Here is an 11121-nt window from a genome sequence, read left to right as displayed (position 1 = left end):
ATCCAGAGATGCTGCTGCCACTTCTATACACACCTATGGCCAAATGGCCCACAGCTCTTCCCCCACATCCTGTCGACTTTCCTCTGGCCTGGAACCCAGCATGTTTGTAGTGGTGGTCTCCAGCCACCCAGGTCCACCCATGGCCCCCACGGTGGCTTCTGGGTCTAACAGGCCTTGGTATGGAGCATCCACAGGTTCCCAGGCTCCCAACTTCTTAACAGTGGGTGCCAGGCAGCACCCCTCTTCACCAGCTCTGAGAGAAACCTTGTGGTAACCCACTGCCTCCCAGGGCTCCGCCTTTCTGCTTGCCTCCTGAGCTCCCAGCTCTGGCCCTGCCCCTTTCCTGGAATTCTGTGGTCTCCTCTGTCCTCCATTGACATTTTTCACCCCCAAGGCACCCTTTTACCCATTTTAGTGGGGTTTGTTTGCCTGTTCTTTACTTTGCCCTGCAGAACCTTCCACATGCTGCCCCTGGGATGGGCTTGGCCTCAGGGCTCCTCAGCCACCGCTGTCCACCTGGCTCTCCCAGGGGCCTGTCGGGTGAGGGAAAGCATATTTTAAAGAAAAGGAAAACACTGTAAAAGTTCATGGCTGCGCCCTCCTTTCCATCGTTAGTGGGAGTTTGGTAAAGGTGAGTGGCTCAGGCTGCTGTCAGTCTTCTGATTTATTAAAGGCAAAAGAGGAAAAAGAGGCCGCAGTGTCTACAGCTACTTAGTAACCACATCCACACATTTAACAGAGGCGAGGGCTGCTCAGAGCACCCTCTGGATTCCTGAAGGGCCACCACACTGCCTGCCTTCCTGCTGGCCTCTCTGTCTCTGCGGAGCCTTATACTAATAATAATGGCCATAAATCTTTTAGTGGGTTCCATTCTCCTCTTCCTGCAAAAAGCCCTGCACACATTTATCAGATCCTCTAAGATGCTCTCCAACTGTGGACTCGTCCTTGTTCCACCTCGTTGAGGTCCTTAGCTATTTTTTTTTTAAAGAAGTAGTTGGACACAATAGCTTTATTTTATTTATTAATTTTTATGTAGTGCTGAGGATCAAACCCAGGGCCTCCCAGGAGCTAGGCAAGCTCTCTGCCACTGAGCCCCAGCCCCAGCCCCAGCCCGGGGTCCTTAGCTATTCTAGGCTTCCTCTCAACCACTTTGCAGGTGGCATCACACTGAGGGGTGGGGAGTGAGTGTAAGCTGGGTGTAGTGGCACAGGCCTGTGATCCCAGCCACTGGGGAGGCTGAGGCAGGAGGATTGCCGTTCGAGGGCAGCCTGGGCAATTTAGTGAGGCCCTTGGGAATTTGGTGAGACTCTGTCCCAAAAAGGGCTGGGGATGTAGCTCAGCAGAAAATGCCCCTGGGGTCAACCCCCAGTGCTGCCAAAAAAAAAAAAAAAAGCGAAGAAGAAGAAGCCGTTTGGGGCTTAGATTTGGACTGGGATGACCTGTGGAGCTCCCAACTTCTTGCCTCCTTGTGTCTGCTTTGTGCAAGAGGAAGCCACCGTTTTCTCTCCAACTCTGGGGATGTGTCAGTGAAGGGGATGAATAGTCTCAGGAAAATACCAGAACAGGTTTAGTGGACACTTGTGCCACCTGCTTTTCATAATCTGTTGGAAACGAAATCAAACGCTGACCCTTTTGGCCACGCTTCCACTTTGGTATGCGTGGGTTAGAGTTCCTTTAGACGCATGGAATACATTAGCCGATGTCAATAATAAATGGTGTATGGAGAAAAATGTAACGCTTTCAGAGTGTTTTCTTTTGGGCTTTGTCCATGATTAGATTATACTAAATTACAGAGTACAGATATCAGGCAATTACTCTTTGCTTTTAACTATTCAATTTCATGGCAAATCCACGTAGCTCGGTAATTATGAAATCACACCAATGTGGTTACCGAGAAAATACTTCATCATCTCCATCTTGTGAAGCCAGGTTCAGGTTGCTTGGTAATTACCCGTGGTCCTGTTAAGTGTAAAGAACATTCCAGACCACGCAGGCTAATGTACCTGTTAACCACAGAGGTTCTTGCAGATTGTGCTGGATACACCTTTGGGAGTCCGCATCAGGGACGGCCCCCTTGTCTCCGGATTGTCCTGGGCACCCTCCCATCTCCGACTCTGACTGGTTTCTGTTTGACACATTCAAAAGCTTTAACCAGGAGTGTCATCTCTTTTCTTGTTTTGTGACAACATGGTCTTTTTCTCTTGGCTCAGCTTACCGATTCCTCCCCCACCTCCCTCCGATTTTCATTTCTTCCAGGGCTGCACATGTCCCCTAAGCAATCGAGTCAGCTGCCCTGGAACCTGGAGGAGCTTGTTGGCAAAGAAGAATTATTTGCGCTGTTTTTGAGAAATCGAAGAGTGGCAGGAGGAGGAAAACGAGGGAAGAAAGGAGCCGCCACTTCTAAGCAGGCCGCAGGGGCACTGTGCATACAGATGTAGGTGGTGGCTGGGTCCCTGCTGTGACTCATTACTGAGAAACACATCAGAGGCCTCAGGGTGAGGGTCGTGGACAGCCAGGCTGCAGCGCTGAACAGGGTTTTTCTGCAGGAACACACAGGGCCCAGCCCAGGTTTTATGCTTGCAGAACCAATTCCCATTTCAAAACTAGACCGCCTGGGGTGACATTGCCTAGAGGTCCCATTTCCTTCCCTGGTATGGGTTTCAGTGCTGTTCTCCAACCCCTGTCCCTCATCTTAGGGAAAATTCCCCAAATGGTACAGGGTGGGGTAGGAAGGAGCACCACCTGCTGGTGGAGGGGCAGATTGCAGCATAGGGAGAACATGCACTGTTTTTTTTTTTTGTTTTTGTTTTCCTGGAGAGACCTGAACCTCTTGTTTTCCTGCTTCTTGGAGGATGTTACAAATAATTGGGTGAACTGACATGGGGGAAACTCTGTAGGGCGAGGACAAGTCCCGGATGCAGCTCCTCCCAGAGTGTGCGGTGGGGATTCCTGTCTTGCTCTGCCTTCCCCTGCAGCATGCCCCTGCAGCAGCCCTCTCCATTCAGTACCAGATTTTGGCAGCATTTCCTGGGAAATTGCAGCTGCTCTGAGGTTGATTAGGACGTGTGACAGAAATGTGTGGGAACCCAAAGTAGGGTAGGGCCTGGGTCCTATGGAAGGCTTAGGTGTTCCTCAGGAGAATTCAGAATACCCCAAACATGGGCCTTTTGGAAAGTCGGAGTCTTCTTGCCCTGGTGACCATTATCCGTGGCTGAGCCCTTGCTCGTGGCGGGTGGTGAGTTGGCAATACAGAGTGGACACTGCGTCTAGTTGCTGGTAACCTATGGGTGGAGGGAGCTGCGATTCCTGTAGGGCCCCAGTTTATAAATAAATGAACATTCATTAATGTAAAATTAAATTAGAATGAAATTTCCCATCCGGTTTTGTTTAGAAGGCAGAAATAAGTGGGTTGGCTGTGCAATTTTGCTGCGGATGCTGGAGTATGTAGTCACAAGGTGATAATAATAACAGTAATTTGTTCTTTGCTGGTGCCTCAGTCCCCAGATCTCAAGGCAGATATTACCACCTTGCTTTTGCAAAGGCTCATTGAGGTTAAAGGGCTGGTTGGAAGTTACTCAGCACGGGGTTGATGCAGAGGTCCTGAAATCCTCGGGCCCATCAGACCTTTAGCTTGTCAGTACACAGAAAAAAGACCAAGATTCAAGAGACCTGGATTCCAGCCCTTGCTTTGCCATCTCTCTGGGCTTCAGTTTCTTTGCCCATAATGGAAGGGCCAGACAGATCCTCCCATTCCACCAACCCGAGTTAATATTCGAACTTGATACTTACAAAAGGCACACATTTTGCTAATGTATGCACCATTTATGGCCAGTTCCTCAGCCCCCCTCCACTTTGCCTCTTGACCTGAGTTTGCCCTTTGGAAATTAGAATATTAAATAAAGGAGTCATCTCTGTGTATTTCATGCTTTATTTGCTCGTGAGGGATCTGCTTTGGAGAGGGCCCTTGGCTTCAGAGGCCAGCTGTGGGTGGGGCAGGATTTTCGGCTCATCCAGGTGTGTAGGGCTTCCTGGGGGGGGGGGGTCCACCTTTCTCCTAGGAGCTTCATTTGGCTGCTGGGGAAAAGTACGGAATTGCTGCTCTGTAGTGTCGGCAGAATGCCTTCTAAAACCTGCTGCAGGTCGGGGGAGGAGGGTGACTGGGGGCGAGGGATGGGCGTTTTGGAAGGCACTGGAAGCTCTCTCTAGCCTGGGGCAAATCATTTAACCTCTGGGTTTCTCCCTAACACCACTTCCTCTAGTCTCTCGCCTCTCCTCCTGAACAGGAGAAGTAATTAGTGGTTGTTTGTCAGACAAGATCTAGCTTTGCACAAGTATCTTGGGCAGACCTTGAATCGGCAAGGCCAAATGGGGCGCAGGACTTCGATTTGCAGAACAGATTAAAAAAAAGGAAAAGCTGATCCAGAGTTCCCGTTGCAGCAGCCTCCAGGCCTCGGTGGTACTTGGGAAGGAATGAGAATATCTGGAGCCTGGGAGGCCCGGGGTTGATTTGTCGTGGCCCTCTGCCAGAGGACGTCTGGAACCTGCCTGAGCCTTGGAGGCCGGGGCTTGAGACGGCCCCTGAGCTGGAGGATGGGGCCACTTGGCCACCAGCAGCCATCAGCTTGCCCTGTGATTGAGTGTCCTTCCCTCTGAGATGGGGCTGTGCCCCAGGAGAGAAGGCAGCTCAGTTCTCAAGTGCGAAGCAGAAAAACAAACAAGCTGTCCTCAAACCCTGCTGGGGGGTGGGGATGCCTGCTACAATAGACCCCCAGGGAGCTGCAGAGACCCCGTTGCGCTCCGCCCGCCGCCCACCCTTACCGGGCAGTGCCTCACTCAGCAGCCCTTCCAGGGCGGCCCGGTACTTTTCCAGCTGCTTGGAGTTCATCCTTATTCCAATTTCCACAGGAGCAGTCAGCTGTGAAATAAGGCAGCGTTAACAAGAAGAGAGAGGCGTGGAGAGGGCAGTTAACCCCTGAGCGCCCTACAGGTGCCTGGAGGGCTTAGGGAGCCGCTTCATCCTGCTGGTGGCCTATTCCCTGGGCCTCAGGGTCTCACTGAGAGTCCTGTCTCCCGTCCCAGTTCTAACCAGGGGGCAGAGTCCTGCTGAGACTTCCCCCTGAGGTGGAAGCTGACAGCGGCTGGGTGGGGCTCCAGGAACCCCGCCTGGCTTTCCACAGGGAGGGAACCCACCTCCCCTAACCAACAGCTAAGCTCAGCAGGGCCCAGGCTGTTTCCAAGGGGCTTATCTATATTAAATGACCCTGTGAGGTGCAGCCTGTCAGAGGGCCCATTCTGCAGATGAGGAAACTGAGGACAAAGATGACGAGTACTAGCTTCAGGCCACACAGATAGAGCAGCCCAGGAAGAAGACATTATGGGGGCCTGGCTGCAGGGTCTGTGCTCTCTACCCCCAAGTTTCTCTTGTAGGTGGGGACACAGTGGGACCTACAGGAGCTGTCCACCAAGAGGGGTGCTTATGGCCTTGAGGCAGAGCTAGGGGTGCTGGCCAATCTTGCCCTCACCCCCTGCACTTCCTGGGTCAATGGTTTTGCTGCACAAAGCAGCTCACAGACATGAGATCCCTGGTTTCTCCGGGGAGAGTGGCCCAGTCTCCTGGGGTGTGGGAAAGAGCCGGCCTGTGCTCTAGGTCCTCAGGGCTGAGGTTCCTCATGGGTGTCTCTGTGGTCCTTGCTCCAAGATGAGGAGGTTGTACTGTAGCCCGGGAAGGACCTCCCAGCCCTGAGTAGCATGGATGTCAGGAGACAAAAAGGGGTGTGTGTGGGGGGTTCCTTACCCCACGCCTCCCCAGGAAGGACATCCGTTGGCTGTATGTGTTCTGTGTCTCAGGTGAAGTTAGAGACCATTCAGAGGTGCCCCTGGCCCGTGCCAGTGGCCTGATTCACCCCCGTATCCTCCGTGACCGTGACTTTGGTGAGTGCAGGGAGGAAAGGAGTCCCACCCTGCTGAGTGCCGTGAGAACTTGGAGGTCCCTCTCTGGGCCACACGCCAGTCAGAACTGGAAAGCTCCCTGGGCCTTGTCCAGAGGGAGGCATGAGGTGAGGAGCCTGGCTCACTCTGCCCCACTCCTGTGTGACCCAGCAAGACCCTCACCCTCTCTGGCTTGGGATTCCATCTGCTCCCTGGTGACTCCCACGTTACGTCTCCAGCCCTAACCTTGCTCTTGAATCCAGACTTGCACGTCCACCTGCCTGTGCAACATCTCCACCTGGATGCCAGCAGCAACTACAGTTCCCAGGTCCAGCCTGACCTCCTGATCTTCTCTCTCCCGCTCTCAGCCAACAGAGGCTTTGCTCTCTTAGTTAGAAGCAAATCTGCCCTTCTAGCTGTTCTGGCCACAAACCCTGAAGTTGGTTTTTATGTTTCTCTTTCTTCATATTCCAAAACCATTCTTTCAGAAAATCCCATGGGCTTCTACCTCTAAAATATTTCCAATATTTCCAAATATTTCCAAAATTCAGCCACTTTGTCCTTCCTCTACCGTGACTTCCCTCCAGTTTGGGCTCTCTCATCCCCCTCCTGCCTTCTTGGTGGTCTCCCTAGTTCTGCCTTTGCACCCTAGGTTCTCAACATAGCAGCTTGGGAAAACCCTTTAAAGTGTAAATCAGATTATGCCCCTTCTCTCTTCAAAGGTCCCCAAGGGCTCCTACCTCAGTGGAGTGGACTCAGTCTAAACAAAGCCCAGTCAGCCTCCTTGCTCTTCCCGAATGCACCAGGTCCTCCTCTGCCCCAGGACCTTTGCATTGAGGTTTCTTTTGTTTGGACAGCTCCTCTCCCAGACATCCCCAAGGCCCACTGTACCTTCTCTTTAAGTCTTTGCACTAATACTATCTATTCATGAAGCCTGCTCTGCCCCCCTATTTAAAATTGCAACTCGCCTCGCCTCCTCGTCCTGCTCCATCTTCCTCCATATAGTGCCTACTGATACCGACCATGTTACAGTGTTTATTTATCTTGTTTGTGGTGTTTCCTTTCAGTACCTTTTGCTTCTCCACAAGGGGTGGGGGGTTATCGTCTGTTCTGCTCTCTACTCTGTCCCCAGTGTACATTGTAAAATGTATTTGTTCATTGCCTGAATGAAGGGGTCTGTGAAGCTGGAGAGCTGTCTGTGCGGGGCAGTTCAAGGCCCCCTGCAGGCCGGACAGTCCATGCCTTCCAGGGTCCCAGGCCCTGGCCAGCTCCTGTTCCTGCCTAGGAGGGGAGGGAGGGAACTGCTGCCCTCAAGATCTCTCTCCTGAGGATGCAGCTGCCTCTTGACTGTCTCTGGTCTTCATTTGCGCTGCCCTAGATCTTTCTATGTTGGTCAGGTTGCTGCTTTGAACCCCAATTGCACTAGGCCCTGCCTGAGCTGTCCCCGCCACCTCTTGCTCTTCCGTAAGCCCAGCCTTGAGGCCGAGGGCCCACAGTGCTCCTGAGCCGGGCCTGTGCACTGCTGCTCTTTCCCAAAATCCTTTGCTTCAACTCTGCCTGGGTGGCTCCTTCTCTTCACCAGGTTTGAAATAGATGTCGCCTCCTCCAAGAGGCCTTCCCTGCCCCTCCCCTGCACAAGGCAGTGCCCCAGACTGCCCCCAGCCACTCCCAACCATACGTTCTTCCTTGGTGCCTAAAATGATTAATTTGTCTCCTTGGTGGTGGCTGTGTCCCTCTACCAGGATGGAGCTTGCTGCTTGGATGTCCTAGAACATTCCAGGGCTGGCTGAGGTTAGTGGGCCCTGCCTCCACGGGGCTCAGTTTCTCTTCGCTGTTCTCTTACCTTGATCATTTTGTTTTCTTCCTCCTCTGAGGTCTCCTCGGGGTCTCGGGGACCTGCCTCCTCAGACCTCTGCCACACGCTCAGGGATTTCTTTTGTCCTTTGTTCCGTTCCTTTTCCTAGGGGCACAGCATGACGTGGCACATAACTGCCCTCCCTCAACCCACTAGAGGCCCCCATGCCCGTCTCCAGTCGCCCAGCACTGGCCTGAACTCCCAAGGACAAGAGAACCTTGTCACCAGGTGTCTCCTGCTTGGGCAGTTGCAGGTACCTGAGGCTGAGGACCGCCCTTGGAACTGCCCGCCCACAGCCCGGCTCCAAGGGGAGCGCGCTCCTTTGCGGTCAAAACACTGCACCCAGATTGTTACTGTTAATTAAGTTAAAACGCTGAGAATAACGGCCGCCCTCGGTGCATATTAAGTGTGAAAATGTCTTTCGTAGCCGAGAGCCTATAAAAAAGGTAGCAAGACAGCCCAGCCTGTGAGGGCGCCATGGGGTGGCCCAGAACTCGGAGTCCCTGGGAAGTGATTTATAAGAGGCAAGACAGGGAGATGAATTATGGAAGAAGGAGTTTGCAGCTTCTTCATAAAAATCCCAGCGCCTGGCAATTACGGGAAGGAAAACCGTGCAATGGATGAACACGTCGCGTCCTTTGGTTACCAATTTGCTGACTTGTGTTCCACCGAGTTTGTCTATTTCTATCCAACCCCAAATCTTACCTGGCACGCGGAGTACCAGGTCCCCAGGACTGAGATCAGACACACCCCACTCCTCTGGTGTCTCTAATGGCACTCTTGGGATTCTGCTAGGCACCTGCTGAGGGGGTGATTGGAGGAGATGCGTTGTCCTCTGGGGAGAGTGAGCCGCTGGAGGGTGTGGGAGGAAGGTCTGTGGCGGGGGGCGGGGGGATATCTGCCCTGGTGGGGGCAGCTGGGTTCAGCCAGGTCTCTGCAAAGGGCCCCATTCCTTGGGAGTGTGGAGACCTGTCCCACATGGTGTGTAGGCAGGGACAGGCCGTGCCACAGAGCCATGAGACCCCTACAGAACTAACACACACCTGGCCCTGCTGGGGCTTTGGTCTCAGAAGGGCTGGGGCACAAAAGTCCCATTTCTTCCTTTCTTGGTTACAGGGAGTCAAATGTCCACACAGACACCAGACAATTGGGGGACAATTCATCTCCTCTTGCCTCGTGATCTCTCTTTGCCTTCGACTGTTAATTTTCCATGATTTGTGGTTTGGGTCCCACCTCCGTCTGCTCCATGAGAGCAGGGATGGGGCTTAGATTTCCTGCGTGATCAGGCCCCTCACCAGGGCAGCCCCTGGCACAGAGAGGCCCAGGAAATCGTAATTGGCTTGTTAATTGTCGGTCTGAACGACAGGCAGGGATGGGAGCCACTGACATGGAGGGACCACTGGCCTTCAGGTTCTCTGGTCCTGACACTCCTTGGTGGCCCTGGCATAGGTCATTGAAGGTGGAGAGCTTGCTTCAGAGATGCCAGCCCTGACTCAGCCTGGGCCGCTCAGGGACTGGCACAGCCATGTAACCCGCCCCCAGGGCTCCTTACCTGCATCCTCTGGAGGTCACTGTAGGTGAAGATGGGCATAAAGGCTTCTGTCTGGGAGGCCAGCATGGTGGCTGCGTGTACCACCAGCAGGGCAGCCATGGCCTTGTAGGACACCATCCTGGAGCTGGCCAGGGACAAGGGGCTCCTGTCACTAGATTTAGGGCATGGTGGTAGACTGCTAATCTGTTTTGGTCCACACTCCAGCTGTGTGACCCTGAGCAAGTGGTTGGCCTCTCTGAACCCAAGCTTTCCCTGATGAACTCAGGGTACCCTCCCTGCCCCAGAGTGGTGGCCGCTGACCAAGCTCTTGGGAAAGACCACCCAGCCTGTGCCATACACTATGCAGCCCTTCCCTTGGATAGGTGAGGTCTCCTGGGGTCAGCTGGTCTCCTTGTGAGGCAGGAGGGACCTCATTGCACAAAAAAAGAACTCCTAGATTATCAACAGAACCCAGGCGGCACCCCTGTTCCATGCACTGCTTGGGACGCTTAGAGACGATCCAGGCTCATCAACTGCAGCTCTACCTGGAAGCCTCTGACCAAGACCCCAGGTGCACAGGAGAAAAGGCTGAGACCTTCACCCAGGCAGAGTAAGAGCCAGGTGGAAAAAAAAGAGTTCAGTGGGGTGAGCATTGGCACTGGAACACGTCCCTCCCCAGCTCCAGGGCATCTGGCTGCCTGGTGGCCACCATCCAGAAGCAACAGTGTGAGGGCCTCCTCCTTGCAAGCTGCGAACACCCCAGGATGCTGAGAGGGTGGTGGGGCGTCCTGGAAGTGGGTGTGCCTGGAGTGGCTGGCAGGAAGGCAGGCTGCAGGGGACCCCGGTGCTGCCAGGGAGCAGGTGGGTATGGGACTGCAGGTGCTGAGACTTCGAAAGGGGTCAGAATGGTCCTGGGTGGCACAGCCGGGCACATTCCAGCTTCCACCCAGCAGCACCCCCCTGCCTTCTTGCCATCCCTGCTGCCTTCCTCGCCCACCCTCAGCCTCTTCCTCCCTACTTTCCTTTCTCTTCTTTTGGTACCAGGGATTGAACCCAGAGGTGCTTAACCACGGGGCCACATCCCCAGCCCTTTATATTTGTATTTAGAGACAGGGTCTCAATGAGTTGCTTAGGGCCTTGCTAAGTCTCTGAGGCTGGCTTTGAACTTGTGACCCTTCTGCCTGGGCCTCCAGGGCTGCTGGGATTACAGGCCTGCGCCACCACACCCAGCCCTGCTTTCTTCCTCCTTTCCATTTTAATACCACGAGCAGGAACGCAAGCACTCAAACACCTGAGCCTCCATCCTAAGTGCCTACGAATTCCCAATAGGTTGGGGAGGACAGTGGCCCATGGAAGGTCACCTCTGGGAAAGCCCAGGCTGGTCAGGGGCCCAGGGACAAGAGCTGCTCTGAGGATGCTGGAAGTGGCGGAGCCCCCACCGCCAGCCCCTCCGTCCTGTCTTTTCCCTGTGGAGTCCCCAGGGCCCTGTTTTCCCTCCCAGCAGAGACGGATGTGTCACATTTGTGGGTCCCATTTCCTTCACAGAGGTGCTTAGATCCCTTTCCATTCTGCTGTTCACATTTAATTCACTCCATAAGAATCAATAAAAACTTTAAATAAAAAAAAGGCAAAATCCAATTGCAGCTCATTTTCTTGAGCCACTGGCAGCGGCACGTCAGCTGCGTTCACTTGCGCTGGCCGCTGGGAGGGGGAGCTGGGCAGAGCGGAATCCCCTCCCCCACCGCCAGGATGGGCTTCGGCTTTCAAGGCTCTGCGCTGGATGAAGGGGACCAGGGGACCGTCCCCC

The 11121-nt window shown here is 53.9% G+C and overlaps 1 protein-coding gene across 1 annotated transcript; it reads right to left on the bottom strand.

The window, feature by feature from the left end:
• Positions 1–3201: 3201 nt before the first annotated feature.
• Mln (motilin) lies at positions 3202–9452 on the bottom strand. Its single transcript, XM_026383503.2, has 4 exons — positions 9336–9452; positions 7772–7888; positions 4819–4915; positions 3202–3281 (listed from the first exon to the last, which is right to left on the bottom strand). Exons 1-4 carry the CDS (start codon positions 9450–9452, stop codon positions 3202–3204), a joined length of 411 nt encoding a protein of 136 aa, XP_026239288.2.
• Positions 9453–11121: the final 1669 nt, after the last annotated feature.

The sequence above is a fragment of the Urocitellus parryii genome, chromosome 8 (genome assembly GCF_045843805.1).
Source record: "Urocitellus parryii isolate mUroPar1 chromosome 8, mUroPar1.hap1, whole genome shotgun sequence".
In the NCBI taxonomy this organism is placed as follows: domain Eukaryota; kingdom Metazoa; phylum Chordata; class Mammalia; order Rodentia; family Sciuridae; genus Urocitellus; species Urocitellus parryii.
This window is presented reverse-complemented; position numbering and strand designations above follow the sequence as displayed.